The sequence below is a fragment of the Lycium barbarum genome, chromosome 5 (assembly GCF_019175385.1).
Source record: "Lycium barbarum isolate Lr01 chromosome 5, ASM1917538v2, whole genome shotgun sequence".
Taxonomy (NCBI): Eukaryota; Viridiplantae; Streptophyta; class Magnoliopsida; order Solanales; family Solanaceae; genus Lycium; species Lycium barbarum.
In genome coordinates, this window is record NC_083341.1 from 19,064,473 (window position 1) to 19,083,430 (window position 18,958).

At 41.1% G+C, this 18,958-nt stretch overlaps 1 protein-coding gene across 1 annotated transcript; it reads right to left on the reverse strand.

Annotated features, from left to right (window-relative positions):
- Positions 1 to 17: 17 nt before the first annotated feature.
- Positions 18 to 5,818, reverse strand: LOC132640643 (AT-rich interactive domain-containing protein 2-like). The gene is made up of 2 exons (XM_060357320.1): positions 4,368 to 5,818; positions 18 to 1,307 (listed from the first exon to the last, which is right to left on the reverse strand). Exons 1-2 carry the CDS (start codon positions 5,394 to 5,396, stop codon positions 468 to 470), a joined length of 1,869 nt encoding a protein of 622 aa, XP_060213303.1. The 5' UTR covers positions 5,397 to 5,818; the 3' UTR covers positions 18 to 467.
- Between the last annotated feature and the right edge of the window lie 13,140 nt (positions 5,819 to 18,958).

Sequence of the window (18,958 nt, forward strand, 5' to 3'; positions counted from 1 at the left end):
GATAGACTTCCACTATGTAAATAAAAAGGCTATTCAAAGGCTTCAGATGAGCACAGAAGTAAAGGCAAGAGAGTTGGAAAATATAACCTCATTAAACAATGAGGATATCAGGAAGTACAGCATGTGTACATCAACTTACAAAAATGTTTTGCTGTTAAGCAAGACAGTGCTCCTTACTATCTTGTTGCGCTGTAATTTTGAGTACTTCACTAATTCAAGAACTTGTTAATGTAAAGCAACATTCCTACACATGTTTGTGATCAAAACGACGGGACAAGCTGTGCTGCTCAGGCGAAGAAACAGAGAAAAACCAATATCCTTGAAACTCCGTTCAACCCTCCAAAATTCACTGACCCAAAAAAAAAATGTACAATTCCACGACAAAATCATGTATCTGCAGTTGTAAAAGAAAAACTTTCCAATATAACTCTGGCAATTTACAGTTCTGGAAACTTCCATGACCACAATCAAGAGTTATGTACTACCTCCGATCCGGACATGCTTTTCTTTGGGGAACGAAAGATGGAGAACTTAGCATCCCTCCCGAAACAATTAAATCTAGGTCCATATTCTGATTCATCATCATCACTGTCAACATTACTGGCATTAGTCCTATTCTGCTCGCTTCTGCGCCTTAGAAGGAAGACATTAAAGTAGTAGCTTACTAAAGACTCCCTGCTTTTGTTTGGAAAGAACTTAAAAATCTCCTTCCAGAAACTCTTCTCCTCAGACAAAGGGTTCGACTTCACTATATCCTGAAACTTCCTTTCTTCTTCTCTTGACCAAGAAAGTGCAACTTCTTCACCCATAGAGTCAAATTTCCACTGATAATAGGCTGATCCTAAATCAATCTTAACCTTCCTCCTTTTCTCGAAAATATGAAGCTTGACACAGTCATAAGAACCTGGAGATTGGCAGCCACAGATATCTTTCCTTCCTTTCCCAATAGGATTTCTGTCAATTAACGTTCTCTTTTTTACTCGTTTGTCTAGTGGCCAGATTTGGGTGCCCAGCCATTTCGGGTCAGTTTCATAGTTCTCCTCAATCCATTCAGGAACATCTGCTTGAAACTGTGGCCCAACTGGTATTCTCTTTTTGCGCTGCTTCCACCAAAAACAAATTTCTGACTCTGCAGATGAGTCGGTTGCTCCATCGACCTGATCCTCATCACTATGAGAACTTGAAGATGACACAGAAAACAGCAGTGCACGCCTCTTTTTCAGAGGATCTTTTGCAGATAGGACTCGCTGGCTGCATCTTAATCTTCCAGAACCAGAACTATCATCATACATAGATGGATGCATCTTCTGTTTATTTAAAAGGCAAATAATTTTCTAAATTAAGCCAAAGCCTGGACAAAATTTGTGATCCTCCATAAATTTTGGATGTTCACATAAACATGATCTGCTAGATAAGTGGAATGAAGGGGTAAAAAAAAAAAAAAAAAAAGAGAGAGATGCTGAAGGGCAAATGATACAACGCTCTGTACTGCAACTCTGTGCAATTAGTGAAGTTTTACTTTCAGTATCATACAAATGCACATAAACCAAGGGATGCTGTCTTGGTTGCTAAATAGTAAGTTGTCAAGTGAAAATGGCATGCTGTGCATAAAAAGATCACGACAGGAAGCAGGAAGTTCTCAGTTATAAACATGTCATTAAAAAATGGACATGATGGAAGTGGCTTAATCAATCTGGAACATGCTACAGGGTGGACAAACACAATCAGTACTTTGACGGCAAGCTGTATTTTTCAGAAAAATTACAGCTGGACTATTTTAGATATAATAAACAATTTGGAAAATTGACATAAACCATCCATTTCTCTTCCCCTCAGTGCAAAACGTTACAATCCAGTTCACCTTGTCGATAGGGAGGAATGATGATAATGATGATAAGAACAATAACAATGCGTGGCATACTGGTCAATGAAGTGGGTTGAAAACCATAAGGTCTCTAGTCAAATCCCCAGCGGAGGATTCAACCGTCTGTCCAAGTCTTAACGGACAAAGTTACCCAGTTCTTGTGTTGGTGGAAGGTAGAAGGTACCCCATGAAATTAGCCAAGGCGCACGCAAGCTGGCCCCAACACCACAATTATAAAAATAACAATATTATTAATTTGCCAAATTCAGAGGTAAACACCGGTAGGTGGAATATGGTTCCTGATTCTTCCTATAGATGCCAAAATCATTTTACTTTGGCGCATTCCTCTCAAACGCAGGGCGTTTATCCAATTGGCAGGTTTCATAGTTTCACCATTTCAATTTTCTTCAAATATATTCTCTTTTATCATTACCTAATTAAGTATGACCGGTGAAGAAACTCATCATTCTTATACCTATACACTAATTAAGTACCTATTTTAGTTTACATTTTGCTTTCCAGAGAACTTACTAAATGTTTAAAGCAACTCTATCAGAAATATATGTGACATTGTTTTCATTTTGAATCACTCAAACATGTCTGAAACCATTCCACGGCTAACATTCTATACAACTTTCACGATTTTCATGAATTTAAATTCAATTAACTATTCAAACTATTAATGTCCATCTGATGTTGCTTTTAATCAGATTATTTGCCAACAATTTTTAAATACTTTGTCTTACGACCACCTATATAATACAAGTAAAACTAACATCTTAAACTTTGTGTTCGGTCGGGAAAAAAACATTATGTGAAAATCCCATAAACTTGGGCCTTGGTGTCTCTAGGTTTTCCAACTATTGATTACTTATTTACAAGCTCGTCTTGAAGGTAAATAACCCATTTTCCATTCAATGTGTGCCCTCTACGCTCAGCTTATCCTGTCTTAATGGGATAAGGTAATACCACATACAAATGACATAAACCCAAATAAGATTAATGGCGCTAATTAAAAATTGCAAGAGAAAAGATTAGTATACTTCTTAGGTGAGTCACTAGGAATTTTCTCTAGTCCAGATTTATAGCTAAAGCTAATATTAACCCAGTCTTAATAGCCCGTCGGAATTTCTATCACTCCTGTGATTCATCAAACTCCCATTACATTTCCTGCAGGGACAATGAAATAGTCTCTGACATGTTCTACAAAGATCTAACAATCAGAGGTTGGTAGCCTGTCTAATTTTCATAATTTCGCCCTTCATCTTTACCCAAGTTGGAGCACATATGTCCCGTGTTCTCTTCTATTTAGCATGTCCATCTAACAACCTACCACAATTAGGAAGAGTCGAAGACATAACACATCTCTATGCCAAATTGTTTCTTTATTTGACAGAATAACATGTGGCTCCTATCCTTGCACATTATTTTGACCTGTTGTGGTTTTTCCAAGAAATGTGTTATCTCGTCAACTTATGAAATATACATTGTTATAGCCTCACCTAGAGGATCTCATCCTACTATAAACACAATAAAGCATCTGTCGCTATTGACCTACACATAGAACCTGCACATTGTATTCATGATGCCATGCAACTGTAATTGTGCCTTTCTCAGTCAACTTCGTAATTGACCATCAAGAAAACTATAGGAAGGTAGTTTGACATATTGTGTGAAGATGCCCCTTGAACCTTAACTTGACCCAAAAGCTAGCTCATGAGGGTACGTATGACCGAGATCATATAATAAGAACGCAATTCATCCCTCAACCGATATGGGACTTAACACTTCCCCACACACCCAGGACACAACCGAAGCATGGATTACAGGGGCCCAACATTGAGAAACAACAGCTTGGATCGACAGGTCTGGCTCCAGTATCATGTGAAGATATGGCTCTTGGGCCTAACTCAACTCTAAAAGTTAGCTCGTGAGAAGAGGATTGTCCAAGACTATATAAGGAGACTACAACCAATTCCCTCAACCAACATGGAACTTAACAAAAGTTAAACCTTGGTGCAGCCTTTGATCTTCTAAAACAAATTCTAAGCAAATGTGATACAATTGAAGGATATGGATGAAGATGTCACACAAAAATCCATCACATGCCAAGCAGTTACCCCACCACCAGAGGCGAAGCCAGAACTTTTAGCTATGGGTTCTGAACTAGAATTTTCTTTGTTTACTTGGTTCTGAATAAATTATTTGTACGTATTAAATGAACTTTTTAACACAAATACAGGATATCAGCCAAAACTACTGTGTTTTGCCGAACCACTAGCCACTATTGTGGCTCCGCCCCTGACCACCACCACCACCCCACAGACACATCCGCATCAAAATGACCGTAAAAGCAACAAACTATAACAATGAGTTGAACTCTCAGTTGGAACTGAAGAAATAAGGCATTCTATCCACAAAATGAATAAGGCATATATATACAAGTTATCTAAAGCAACTACTATTTAATTCATTATGATATAAAGTATCAATCTCCAAGTACCTGCCGTATCGAATATTGAGCACATGAATCCACCACGTCCCTTTTCAAAAGCATTTCATCGCGCAGCAACAAAACCCGCTTCCACACTACTTCATTCCCATAATCCTTCCACTTAGACCTATCCGGCAAAATACCTATTGCAGTATCACAAGGATTCTTTGCAACTTCACCAACCCACTTCACCAAATCCAAACAAGACTCTCTCTTCCTCTTCCTACTAACACAATCTTCCTCAACCACACTCGACTTCGTTAACAAGTCATCTCTCCCATGCAGAACACTCCTATTTTCGTCGATATCACCCAAATTTGTAATTTTCACCAAATTTCTTTTACCATCAAATTTCTCAATAGTACTTCCACTCAAGTCATCAAAATCACCCAAATTTGTATTTTCTCCAAATTTCACCAAATTTCTTTTACCATCAACTTTCTCAGTACTTTCAAAATCACCCAAATTTGCATTTTCTCCAAATTTCACCAAACCATTTTTACCATCAAATTTCCCAGTACCTTCATTTAAGCCAACATCAAAGTCACCCAAATTTGTACTTTCTCCAAATTTCACCAAATTTCTTTTACCATCAAATTTCTCACTACTACTTCCATTCAACCCATCAAAACCGCCCAAATTCACATTTTTATCAGAAATTTTCGCTAAAATCTGCTTCAAATCCAACTCAACATCACTCAAATCACATTTTTGCACTTCATTTTTATCCATTTTCTTGATTCTTAACATCCATCTTTCTAATACATCCAAATACTTAACATAAACCAACTTAACAGCTAAACCATAACTCAAATGAAACCCACAATTATTAGCAACTAAACCCCATAACATATTTTCACAAACTCTTTCATACCCACCATTTTGTCTAACAATTAAGTAAAGTTTGAATAAATCAATTGATTTTCCATTACCTAACATTGGTGGTAATGGTCTATAAAATAAAGTTCCACTAACGTTTTTGAAAAATATAGTAAGAATTTCCAAGAATAATAGCTTCACATTATCATAATCTACCATTGAGTTTTACACTAGTACACATACCACAAAAAATTGCATTATCAACACAAAGAAGTTAAAAAAAAAAAATACACGTGGTAATTGTGTGTGTGTGTTTTTTTTTTTTTTTGGTACAGCTGTAATAAAGATGGGAAAGTTTTAGCAACTCATTTTGGGCGGGAAAATATGGATCTAGGGAAACTTTTTTGGGAAATATATGAACTGAAACAGTATGTTCAGCTGAAAGAAAAATGTGAAAAGAATATTTTTGAAGAATTTGAGGGGCCTTTTGAGAAAACAAAAAGAGAGAAACGTAACGGTAAAATGCTTAATTAAGAGTCAGGAGTGGAGGGTTAGAGAGTAAACTCTTTTTCTTGGTTGATGATTTCTAAGCCCCTTTTATTCAATAGTTCAACACTTGTTTTCATGTAATTTGCTTTAGATGGAAAAATTGGTTGTTATAAAATAATAGTAAAAGTACAAGACACCAAAAATATAGCTAAATAAGCTGGGGAGAAAGATATTTTATTGCATCTAAAGTACAAATGAATTGAATTAACTTTCTATTTATAAAAGAAATGAAACTGCTGCAAGGCTTTTCCGGAAGCTACAACGGGACTTTTCATAAGCTGCTGACAAGTTGCCTGCTTGAGCTACTTGCAAGTTACCTGCTTGAGCTACTCGCAAGTTGTCTGCTTGATTGCGAGCCTAAGTAAGCAGCCACAAGACTTTTCTGGGAGCTTGCAAGCTGTCTGTATGAACTACTTGCAAGTTGTCTGCTTGATACTTGCAAGTTGTGCATGCTTATCCAGGAAATTGTAGGAAATTGACATCCACAATACAATGTATTTACAATAGGTCTATTATATAGTCTACTTATAGGAGTATTTTTTTTGTTTTAGGACCTTGGGGTGTGGTTGGGGGAAGGGTACTTAGGAAAAGACATCAGAGAAGTGATTTTCAAGAAATCTGGTCAAATAATTGACCACAAATTTGTAATAAAATACAAAGTTATTGTCCTAATTGTGATCTTCTTTATTTGCTTCTTATTTTATTGTTAACTTGCGTTTCAAATAGAAATAGATTTATCTGTTTACCAATAACTATAATGTTATTAATAGTAGCTAAACTTTTAGTTCTTCACAATCTACTGCCTCATTTTTGTACTCGGCAAGAAATCCTCTTTTAGATAAGAGAAATTATTCAGGTGGTAAACACTCTTCACTTCCTACCCTAAAGTTGTGATTTCTAGTCACAAAGGGAGCAAAAACAATAATGCTATTAAATTTTCATCTATTTAAATTCGATTGTGCATTAAATTTGAAATGAAATTATATAATCTAATGTGAATTTTTAATGCAAACTCAAGAACACGATAAAATCTAATACATAACTATGCAATGTCATATTTTTTTATCCCGAATTTAGGTAATCAATTGAATTTGTAAGTGAGGTATAGGATATGTGGATGAGCTTTAATCTATTTGGTTGGAAGAAAACGTATATGGATTTGCTGTGAGCAAGTGAATCGAAATCGGTGATTTACACTAAATATATTTATTAAATAATATTTAGGTATTAGATGAGTAAATAAAGCTAAAGAAGAACACACAAATCCGGACCAATATCAGAGAGAGAGAGAGAGAGAGAGAGAGAGAGAGAGAGAGAGAGAGAGAGAGAGAGAGAGATTTTATATATTTTGCTATTACAATGTTCTAGATCTGAAAAAGCTAACCCTTGGAAGTAGGGAAATGCCTTCTATTTATAATTTTGCCTTATGGGCCCTCTATACAACATAAACTCCCTTTTGAATAAAGAAAACCCTAAAAGGATAAGGTTGGGTCGTACGGTCTGACACCCATACGATTGGCAGTACAATGTGGCAGAACGGTCTTGACGCGTGGCAATTGTGTAACTAATCATCCGGACTAACGGTCACGATCACCCGGACCAACGGCCACGATCAACCCGGCTATGGAGAAACCGGACCAAACGATTTCCTTCGCTTTCTTCTGATCAACCACTTCTAGTACGATACCTCCGGTCCGAAAGAAAGTCTTCATGCTCGTGCTTGTTTCTCTTTTCCCTCGATCCCCGGTCTCACCGGTCTAGTATAAATTCGATTTTTACCGTATACAGATAGTCCCCACACTTTCCGAACCGTAGTTTTACCGGAGTAACGGGAAGTGTATGAGTCACGAAACTGGTGGTTCCTAAAGCTCGTTCTTATCTTTTCATTTTGGCGGGAACAGTTGCGTCACGTCCCTCTGCCATCAGCCACGTGTCTCATCCCGAGCGGCCAACTTCGGCAACCGCCGTAACGCACGTCGTTTCAAATCACGTCTCATTAATTGTGGGACATGTGGCATCCCCCAGTTGGCTGGGATTTGTAACCGTCTCGGTTACCATGCCTATATAAGGCCTTTAACCTCTCCATTTCTCCATTTTACTTCACTTCTTCTCCACTTCGAATCATCTTCCATCTCATATTTCTTGCTGATTCAACCGTTTTCTCCCCTTGATTCATTGTTTATCTTGTGTGAAAGAAAACCAACTCTGCGAACTTCTTCATTTGTTGTTTTCCTATCGAAAGTGCTGCTTTGTTTCTTCTCATTTTGCCATTTTGAATTTTTTCAACTGCTCCTTCACTCCTATTTTTTAACTTCTCCCTTTTCGAATTCGCCAATCTCCTTTTCCATAACTTCCAAATGTCTGCCAACACCGAAACCACCTCCCATAATGTTCCCTCGGTTTCTTCTCAAGGAACCGAGCCAACTTCACAACCCCAGGGAAAAATCTCCTTTGAGCCCACTGTTTTGGACATTGTACCGTCCAAACCCAACTATAACAAGGATTTTGAAGTTGAGAAGCCTTCTATGTTTGCTGATAGAGGGTTTGATGTAAGACGGTACCCGTCATCCATTACCGAGGACAAACTTGATCAAGTCCGGGCTGATTGCGGATGGGATAACCGTTCGGTACAAGTGTTTGCCCCCGTACATGACGAATCGATCACCGATCATCGGGAGGGCTTCCTATACGTTTACACCTATCCTTTTACACTCAAGCTCAACCCCCAATCGACCCGGTTATTTTGGATATGTGCCGGACATATAATGTAACCCTAGCCCAGATTGGTCCGATAGTCTGGAGGACCGTGGCCTGCCTCCGACTGTTGGCCAACAACTTGAAGAAGGAGTTTACGATGGCTCACTTCATCCGGTTATATTCCCCAAGGTTGTTCCGAGGGGGTGTAATAAAGCTCGCCAAGCGAAGCCGGAACCCAATCTTTTCGAAGATGGATGAAGATAGGGACCTAGGTTGGCTAGAGCGTTACGTCCGGGTGAGAAGCGCGGACATTATTCCGGCCAATTACATGCCCTTTCCGGAGAGGTGGAATGATAATCGTAAGTGTCTCAGTTATTTTAATAGTTACCTTTGAATGCTTTGTCAAACACTAGTCCTTTCACATTATCACGATTTGTTCCCTTCTTTATCCCAGCCATGGCATGGATACCTCCGGCTGTCCGGAACATGATCGAATGGGTTGGCGCTCTCCTTAGCCAACACACCCATGAAGCACGGACATGGGGACTCTTGTCGCGTGGCCGATGGGTCGCTCAAAACCACGGTAATACTCTGCTTGGGTCGGTATTCATTGCATTTTCTACCTTTTCCTTTTTATAACATCTTCGGTATTCATGTTTACCCAAGGGCTCGGTGGACCCAAGATCGGAGCCAGCGGCCGAACCCGCTGCGCCGGCACCCGAATTTGATTCAGCGGGTACATCCCGTATTATTGCTGCTGCCAACAAGAGGAGGAGAAACCCCTCAAACAAAGGGAAGAAACCGAAAAAGAGGTCAAGGAGCGTCGTTCGGACTCTTAGAGACGAAACAGAGCCCGATTTCCTCGTCCGGAGAATCGGTGTGACCCCTTTCATTGCTTCTATTCCAGAGGAGGATACCACCATTTCATCACTTCCTTCAGCCGGGGAAGGACCATCAGCTCCGGCATTGCACACAGGTGGGGAAGAAGTTCATTACCCGACTCCTCTAAGGTCAATTGAGTATGTTGATATTTCAGGTGATGCTTCATCCGAGGAGACCCCCCTGCAAAGGACCAGAAGGTCCGGGCATGCACCAGCTGCCGAAGCCGATCAGAGGGGTGAGCCGGTCCCCGACACCGAGGCTCCAATGGATGTTGGTCCACTGCCCGGCTACGAGACTGCTGCAACTTCCGAGATCCCTACCTCTACCGAGGCTGCTCCGAATTCTCCAACTCCAGCTTCGAGGTCGGATAATTTTGATAATATGTTCTCAGATACTCCTCCTGCTATCTGGGAAGCTGCCGGTTTTGGACATCTCCCTATCCCTCGAGTCACGAGGGCAGCTAGCCGGTCCACCGAGACTGGTGCAAGGGATAGCCTGGTGCGCATTTTCCCAGCCCCAAGTGTGGAACCTAGGAGGACAAGATCGGTCGTGATTACCGTCCCCGAGGACTTCAGCTTTTTGTCTCGTCCGATGGGAGTAGCAAGCTACCTGAGGCCCCTCGTCTCGGACTCGGATAAGCGGAAGATGAACGGAGTCCCTGGCAGAGTCTCATTAACGAGGGCATGCACGCGGGAAATTAAGTAAGCTTATCAGCCTATCCTGGCATAATTCAATGGGAATTTTAACTTCTCGTTTGTCCGAGTTTTAACTTCTTGTTTCTTTTACAGAGTGTGGTGCTCGTTAATGAAGCCTTCGTCCGCGCTCAGCAAGAAGTTGATGACCTTAAGGGCCAGCTGGATGCCCAGGGTCGAGAAACGGAGAAGTTCCAGCACATTTTGCGACTGAAGGAGGATGAATTGAACCGAGTTGTTGCCCTTTCCAACCTTCAACCCGAGCTCAAAGGGGCGAAGGCCAAAAACCTTCCGTTAAAGAATGAGTTGGCTGGAATGGTCGAGAAGAACCGGCTTCTGGAAGCTGACAAGTTCGGCCTTAGCCAAGACAACACTCGTTTTTCTTCGAGGCTTGGTTAGCTCGAAACCACTATCTCTCAACTCCGAGGGGAGCTTGCCTCTATCAAGTCTGATGCCGTGAACATGGCCGAGAGGCATCGGTTGCTTGAATCTGAGAGTGCTAACTACAAGGAGATGATGAGGGTGTTCGAGCAAAAAGCCAAGGACAGGGCCTGGATATGTGACGAGCTAAAAATCGAACTCGAGGAGACAGCCGAGGCTAATGACCTTCTCAAAGCCGAGCTTGAGTCGGCCACTCAAATCCAAAAAGTCCTTGATGAAAAGAAGGATGAACTAATGGACAAGCTGGCCCAGGCTGAGGTCAATTTGGCAGAAGCCCTTAGGAGTGTGGAGGCTGCCGAGGCTCATACCACGATTGCAGTGGAGTATGAATGGTGGAAGTCCCGGAGGGCCACCCTTGAGCAAGCTGAGCATGGCTTTGCAGATCTCCTGGCCCTGATACTCGAAGCTAAAAGGATCGAGGAAGAAGCAAAGAGAGCCCTCGATACTGACTCCGAAGATTCCGAGCGGACAGTATCCGAACAATCCGGATCCAGCCACACCGGATAGACCAGGGCCTGTTTTTAGCCTTTATTTTGTCTTTTGTCTTTTGCCTTTTTAGCTTGATTTTTGTTTTTTAACTTCGTAGGGATTTTAGGTGTAAAATACCTTACATATATGGAATGTGCACTTTTCTTTTCTTTATTCTTTTGCTTGAATGCTTGTTATGATTTTTGCCCGAATTGTCGGTCCGTTTTAAGGACAAGCAGAGACTCAGAGTCATTTTTTCGGACTGCCTGAATATTGGCTTTTCTCTTCGTCCGGTACGTTTGTCCGGGAATTTGATCGAGTGGTTTGCCCGTGGGACTTATTTATTCTTTGTGAATTCAGACGTCTCCGAATCACGTTAGGAATTTTTAGGGCTGATATTTTTTCGGCTATTCATTTATCCTAGATTAGGTTCGGACACCTGAATCCCAGCCTTAGCAAATTCTGATGTAGCAGTCCCCATTCGAGGGTGTTAAAGATTTTGGCTCGGTTCAATGTGACCTTGTTGCTTTTGTCGAATTTCGACAGTAGTGCCCGGAGTAGGGTATATGAATAAAGCGATGCCGAAATACGGTGGCAATCACCGGGGTAGGGTGTTTTAACAAGAAGACATATCCGAAATGCAATAATCCGAACTTTCGATAATCTTTGTATTGCAAGTATTTGTACTTACATGATACGAGAATTTTTTGTCGTTTCCTTCTGTTTTTGCCGCAGCAAATACTAAGTGGACACGATTCATTCTGATCGTTTGGTCCTTACATCGAAACCTAATACAGAAGGTCCGGTTTTGGTTTTGCCGTAGCAAATACTAAGTGGACACGATTCATTCTAATCATTTGGTCCTTCCATCGAAACCTAATACAGAAGGTCCGATTTTGGTTTGTTGTGCTCCTCCGTTTTCGACTAACCGGGGTAAACCTCGATGTGGGTATAGTAGTCCCCTAGTGCTTATCCGAGCTGCAAGATCGGGTAAGCACTATCAAGTCCCCACTTGTAGGTTGTGGTCCCGAGTTTCCGGGCGCTTGTCCTCGTCTTTATCAAGTAACACGTTGTACTTGTTGCCTCATTAAAAACCTTGTCGGAAAACCCATTTTGGGACAAAACCGTACTAAGGAAAAGAGTGCAACACGTGTTTTCAGACCTAGCCCCTAACTTTATCTGGTACTAGACTTCCTGCAAAAAAGAAAAGGTTAATAAACAAGGTGTCCATACCTTAGCAGTAGTATCTCTTCAAATGAGCCACATTCCAGTTATTGCGCAACCGTTGCCCGTCCATGGATTCCAGCTGATACGATCCTTTGCCCGTTACCTTGGTTATCTTGTACGGCCCTTCCCAGTTCGGACCCAGTTTTCCATCGCTAGGATTCTTGGTGTTCAAGGTAACTTTCCGAAGCACCAAGTCCCCAACTTGGAAATGTCGAAAATTGTCCCTCCGGTTGTAGTACCTTTCTATTCTCTGCTTCTGGGCTGCAATACGGACCAACACATTTTCGCGAAGTTCATCGGTGAGATCGAATTTTACGGCCATGGCCTCCTCGTTTGACTCCTCGGTGGAGTACCTGAACCGGAGACTCGGTTCACCAACTTCTATGGGAATGAGGGCTTCGACCCCGTAGACCAACCAGAAAGGTGTTTCTCCCGTGCTTGATTTCGATGTGGTTCTGTAAGCCCATAATACCTCCGGTAGTACTTCCCTCCAGTGATTCTTTGACGTTTCAAATATTTTCCTCAGATTTTGAATTATTATTTTATTCGTGGATTCCGCCTGTCCGTTCGCACACGGGTGATATGGAGTTGATACGATTTTCTTGATTTTCAACCCTTCGAGGAAATCATTGACTTTGCCGCCAACGAACTGAGGACCATTATCACAAGTTATCTCGCTCGGGATGCCGAAACGACAAATAATGTGGTCCCATATGAAGTCAATAACTTCCTTCTCTCTAATTTTTTCAAAGGCCTACGCTTCAACCCATTTGGAGAAATAGTTAGTCATAAATAAAATAAAACAGGCCTTACCTGGTGCCCATGGCAATGGACCAACAATATCCATTCCCCACTTCATGAAGGGCCAAGGTGACATCACCGAATGCAGCAACTCCCCAGGCTGATGAATTATCGGAGCATGTCTTTGACACCCGTCACATTTCCGAACAAAATTCTTCAAATCTTCCTCCATCCAGTTCCAGTAGTAACCGGCTCTGATAATTTTTCGGACCAAGGCTTCAGCACCGAAGTGATTGTCGCAGGTCCCCTCATGTACTTCTCTTATCACATACTCCGTTTCTCCGGGACCCAAACACTTGGCCAGGGGTCCAAAGAAAGACCGTCGATACAATTGGTCGTCTACCATGCAGAAACGCACAACTTTTGTCCTTAGTGATCGTGATTCTTTTGGGTCACTCGGGAGCTTTCCATCTCGCAAGTAGTCGATGTACTTGTTGTGCCAATCCCAAGTTAAACCCATTCTGTTTATTTCAGCATGTCCGTTTTATAACGCTGAATTCAGCAAGTGCACCATAGACCCAGTGTTGATTTCTTCCCCTTCGACTGAAGATCCCAAATTGGCCAATGCATCGACTTCGTTGTTCTGCTCCCTGGGTACATGCTGCATGGTCCATTCTTTAAACCGGTATAGTATCACTTGGATTTTTTCCGGATACCTTTGCATCCGTTTGTCCTTGACCTAGAAGACGCCATTCACCGAGTTAACGACTAAGAGAGAGTCGCACTTTGCTTCAATTATTTCGGCCCCCATACTCCGGGTTAATTCCAAACCTGCAATCATAGCCTCATACTCGGCTTCATTGTTAGTCAATTTAACAGTTCTAATGGATTGTCGAACGGCATTCCCGGCGGGGGTTCTAAGGACTATTCCTAGCCCGGAACCTTTGAGGTTCGAGGCCCCGTCCGTGTGTAGCGACCAAATACCCGAATCTTTCCCCGAGGTTAGCAGAAGTTCTTTCTCAACCTCAAGGACCATAGCTAGGGTGAAGTCCGCCACAAATCGGCCAAGATCTGGGACTTGATGGCCGTCCGAGGCTTGTATTCGATATCATATCCGCTAATCTCTACGGCCCATTTAGTTAGTCTACCCGATAATTCCGGTTTATGCATGATGTTCTTTAGGGGGTAAGTAGTCACTACACATATCAAATGGCATTGAAAGTAAGGCTTGAGCTTTCTAGAAGCACTTACCAATACCAATGCCAACTTTTCCAGGTGGGGATAACGGGTCTCCGCATCCCCTAAAGTTCTACTCACATAATATATAGGGAATTGTGTACCTGATTCTTCTCGGACCAAAACACCACTTACCGCTACCTCGGATACGGCAAGGTAGAGAAAAAGCTGCTCGTCCGCTTTCGATGTGTGCAGTAGCGGCGGGCGGGACAAGTACCTTTTCAATTCTTGCAAAGCTCTTTGACACTCCGGTGTCTAAACGAAGTCATTCTTCTTCCTTAGTAAGGAGAAAAAGCGATCACTCTTATCCGAGGACCTCGATATGAAACGACTCAGCGCCGCTATTCTTCCGGTGAGCCTCTGCACTCCTTTGACGTTATTTACCACCTCAATATCCTCAATGGCATTAATCTTATTCGGGTTGATTTCAATCCCCCGGTTTGACACCATGAAACCCAAAAATTTACCAGAACGGACACCGAAGGCACATTTTTCCGGGTTAAGCTTCATGTTGTACTTGCGGAGTACATCGAAGGTTTCCTGCAAATACTTTAAATGGTCCTCTGTTTCCAGGGACTTGACCACCATGGCTTCAATATAAACTTCTATTGTTTTTCCTATTTGTTCTTCGAACATTGCATTAACTAGGCGTTGGTAAGTTGCACCGGCATTTTTTAATCCAAAAGGCATGACATTGTAACAGTAAGTCCCATACCGGGTAATAAAGGATGTTTTCTCTTGATCCTCCGGGTGCATCCGGATTTGGTTGTTATACCCCATTTTAACCGGATTGAAGCGGAGTACAACATATTGGTGATTCCTATTTGTTTTATTTTTAGGAGTCGCCACCTAATTGATTTTAAGGTGAATTAGGGCACCTAATTACTAACTAAGGTAAAGCTAACTGAACCTCCGTTAATAGTCTGCTTAATCAGTATGATTCTAGGTAAGGGTTCTATATTATCCTAAAGGGAAGGGGTTAGGCATCCTTTAGAATCCGTTAACTACGGTTATCTGGCCAATCTTAGGTTAATTAATTGAGGTTTAAATTTAAGAAAATAGCTTTGAGAAAAGAAAAAAAAAAAGAAAAAAAAATAACTTATATCTAACAAAGTTTAAAATATTATTATATGAATGATGCACTCTATACGGTGAAAATAAGTACTTAATGTTCAGAGTGATAATCCTAAATGATAAAAGCTACCCCTTTCTAATCCTATATGAATCATAGGCTCTCCACCTAATTTTAAAACACACACAATCCAAAACGCAGACAAATCAGCAATCATAAAATGGATGAAAGAAAAAGAATGATAAGAAAAAAAAGAATAAAATGCTACAGGCGGCCTCTAACGAGTTTCGCCTGCCCGATGTGATCTAAGAATTGCGGCACGAGATGACTCTATGGATGGGTGTGCTGAGTCTCCTCTTGAGACTTTGTTTTGATAGAGTCCCAAATTAAGACTCCGTTTGCTCCGATGTGTACATGTAAAAGAAACGGGAAAAGAGATAAAGATTAGCATCCAACTGTGACAAAGCTATTATTGTTCTGAGAAAAGGTAACAGATTAATTAGTTCCTTCTTTACTTTAACCCAAGTATAGAAAACAACAAAACGAAGCTAAAAACACGAGCGACATTATTTTCAAAGCGAACCACATAGAAGAACCACAAGAAAGAGCTAACTAATACCAGTAACTGAGAAACAACCGTGATAAGAAACTACCTATAACATGAACGCAAATAAACAGAAACAAGAATTTCGAAGCAAACCACATAGAAGAATAGCGAACAAAAGCTAACTAATGCCAACAACTAAAAAACAGTCGTGATAAGAAAACCTATAACATGAATGCAAATAAACAGAAACGAGAATTTCAAAGCAAACCACATAGAAGAACAGGATTGTAAAATGAAATGGAAGAAGGAAAATCACTTAAACAGATTCTGAAAGAAAAAGGGAAACTCATTAATTGGAAACACCACAGTGAGGGAAAGCTAAGGCGGAACCAAACTTGAAATTAACAAAATATTCATAACTAATGGCTCTGTTCCATTGGCAAACAGCTAACATTTTAGTTACGTTTAGCATGGTACGACTATTCTTGGATCATGAACAAAATTAGCTCAATGTTTAATCAAAATCCAGACCCAGAAAAGGTAACGTATTGGTTATGCTTAGTTCTATCTCCGTTAAAGATAACAAGTTGCTTAGTTTTAACTAATTGCTCTTAACATTGACCTTCACCATATACTAAGGGAGAAAAACGCAAAGAGAACATAGTAAAAACTTCATATTTTCATACAGTAGCAAGGAAAACTAATTTTTTTAGCTAGATAAAACAAACTTAAGCTAATCTTATACGACACAGACACATAGAGTTAAAAGTAGAAGAATTCTAAAATAAAGAAGGAAATTACTGAAACTACTAATCTAATCTACTTCTAATAAAAGCTAATAAATCAACTAATCTCGAAACTAATATAACATCATAATCGGCAGAATCAAAATAGAAATGCTAAGATAATGAGAGAATTACCTTCTTCGGGTGCAGCGAAGTGAGGCGCGGGGTTTCCAATCTATCTCGAAGACTACGAAATCTGGGCTTGCGATACTCGGATTCAAAACGACACCGATACAAACAGAAACAAAAAACAAAAAAAAACGACTCAGAATTTTGACTCGATATTCAGAAATAAAGCTACTATTAAGGATTAATATATTTTAGGGAATTTTCGGGTTCAATGGCTTATTTTGAAGGATTTTGGCGACTGGAAAATTTCTCTTCAAGCGGTTGCCGGCTTTCTCCTCCAAAAACCCCCCCTTTCAAACGTTTCGAACACCCCTATTTATATGGTTTTCTTTGTGTTGTGTTGAAATAAAAGAAATACGCGTGGGGAACAGGGGGGATGGGGATGACAGTGAGCGTGGGGGGACAAGGGGAGGTGGAAGAGACAGAGGCAACGTGGGAAGTGGAGGAGAGAAGAGAGAGAGACGAAGGAGGGAGAAAGGGGCTGGGGTGTGCGGCTGAAGCCAAGAATGAGCAAGGAACCCTAATGGTTCCTTGTTAAACGAAAAGGGCGGGTCGGGTCAAAAATTTGGACTGGGTTGGCTGAACAAATTGGGCTGGTTAATTAAAATGTTGGCTGGTTCTGAAAATTGGTCCGAAAATAGTATGAGTTGATTGGGCTACTACATTTAAATAAAAGACCAATTTAAATTACTTAATATAAAATGTGCAATTATTAATACTCGGGTAATAAATTATATGCCGTCATAATAGCAGTGCAATAATATTTGAAATTCAACAGTGAGTGAATGCTGTTATTTAATTATGCGAAGATAAATGCGATGCGTGTGCGTAAGACAGTAAAAAATGCTGAAATGATAATTATGACAATACTAGTAATAATAATAAAAAATAGTAACAAATAATAATAATAATAATAATAATAATAATAATAATAGTAATAATAATAATGGTAGTAATGACGGTAGTAAATGACAGGATAATGAAATGCCGGTATTAATAAAAGCTAATTATAGTAAAAATGCAGATAATTATTTTTAAAAGTTACCAAAATATTAGAAGCGAAAAATAGGTATTTTGGAGGAAAGGTGGGACAAAATTGGGTGTCAACAACTTGTCCCTCTTTGCCCGGTAATGATGAAAAGAGTTGTCGGGCAAAGACGTTGACTTAGTAGCCTATTTTGTCCCGGCTGAAGGATTATGGAGGCCTAAGGGTAAAGAAAATTACGGCCGAACTCTAGTCTTTGAATCGCCTACATATCTCGGGTTGCACGAGAATCAGGTCGTGTGTAGTTCTGGGAAGACTACGACACCTATGACTGGCAACTCACGATTTGATGCGAATCTTCGCAAAATATTGTCCCAGTGTCGAATTATGATGACACTGGGTATTGTGATAGAACCCCGAAAATTGAGTGTGCTGGAACGCGAACGGGATATGTGGATTTGGAGTCGAGTGTTCGAGGTAGATCTTTGACCCTTGTCGGGAAGTCTGCTCATCATTCCCGACGTATTGCCCCTGTTCGCTGCCGAAGAAATAGTTCCACGTTGCGCTAAAGCTCCTGCGAAACTTTAAACTAGATAAAAATAGTCAGTAAAAATAAGTATTGGACTAAAGCGATGCAAGTGCGGTGCAAAGCGGCTGCGAGCGCACGCAGGGGCATTAAAAAATTAATAATAAAGCAAAGCAAACGCGGTGTGATGTCTTATGCAGAAATTTTTCAAAAGGCAGTGCGCAGCCCGTGCAACATATGAAAGCGATGCGAAGGGCGGTGCGCAGCCCATGCATTATATGAAAGGCGGTGCACAGCCTTATGCTGCATGGGCTGCGCACTGAAATTTAAAAGGGCGGTGCATGGCCCAAGCAATATATGAAAGCGATGCAAAGGGCGGTGCGCAGCCCATGCATTATATGAAAGGCGGTGCACAGCCTTATGCTGAAATTTAAAAGGGTGGTGCATGGCCCAAGCAATATAGGAAAGCGATGCAAAGGGCGGTGCGAAGCCCATGCATCATATGAAAGGCGATGCACAGCCTTATGCAGAAATTTTAAAAGGGTGGTGCACAGCCCATGCAACATATAAAGGGCGGATGAGCCTAAAATGTCCTATTGAAGGCGGACGAGCCTAAAATGTCCTATTGAAGGCGGACGAGCCTAAAGTGTCCTATTGAAGGCGGACGAGCCTAAATGTCCTATTAAAGGCGGACGGGCCTAAATGTCCTATTAAAGGCGGACGGGCCTAAATGTCCTATTGAAGGCGGACGGGCCTAAAGTGTCCTATTGAAGGCGAACGAGCCTAAAGTGTCCTATTGAAGGC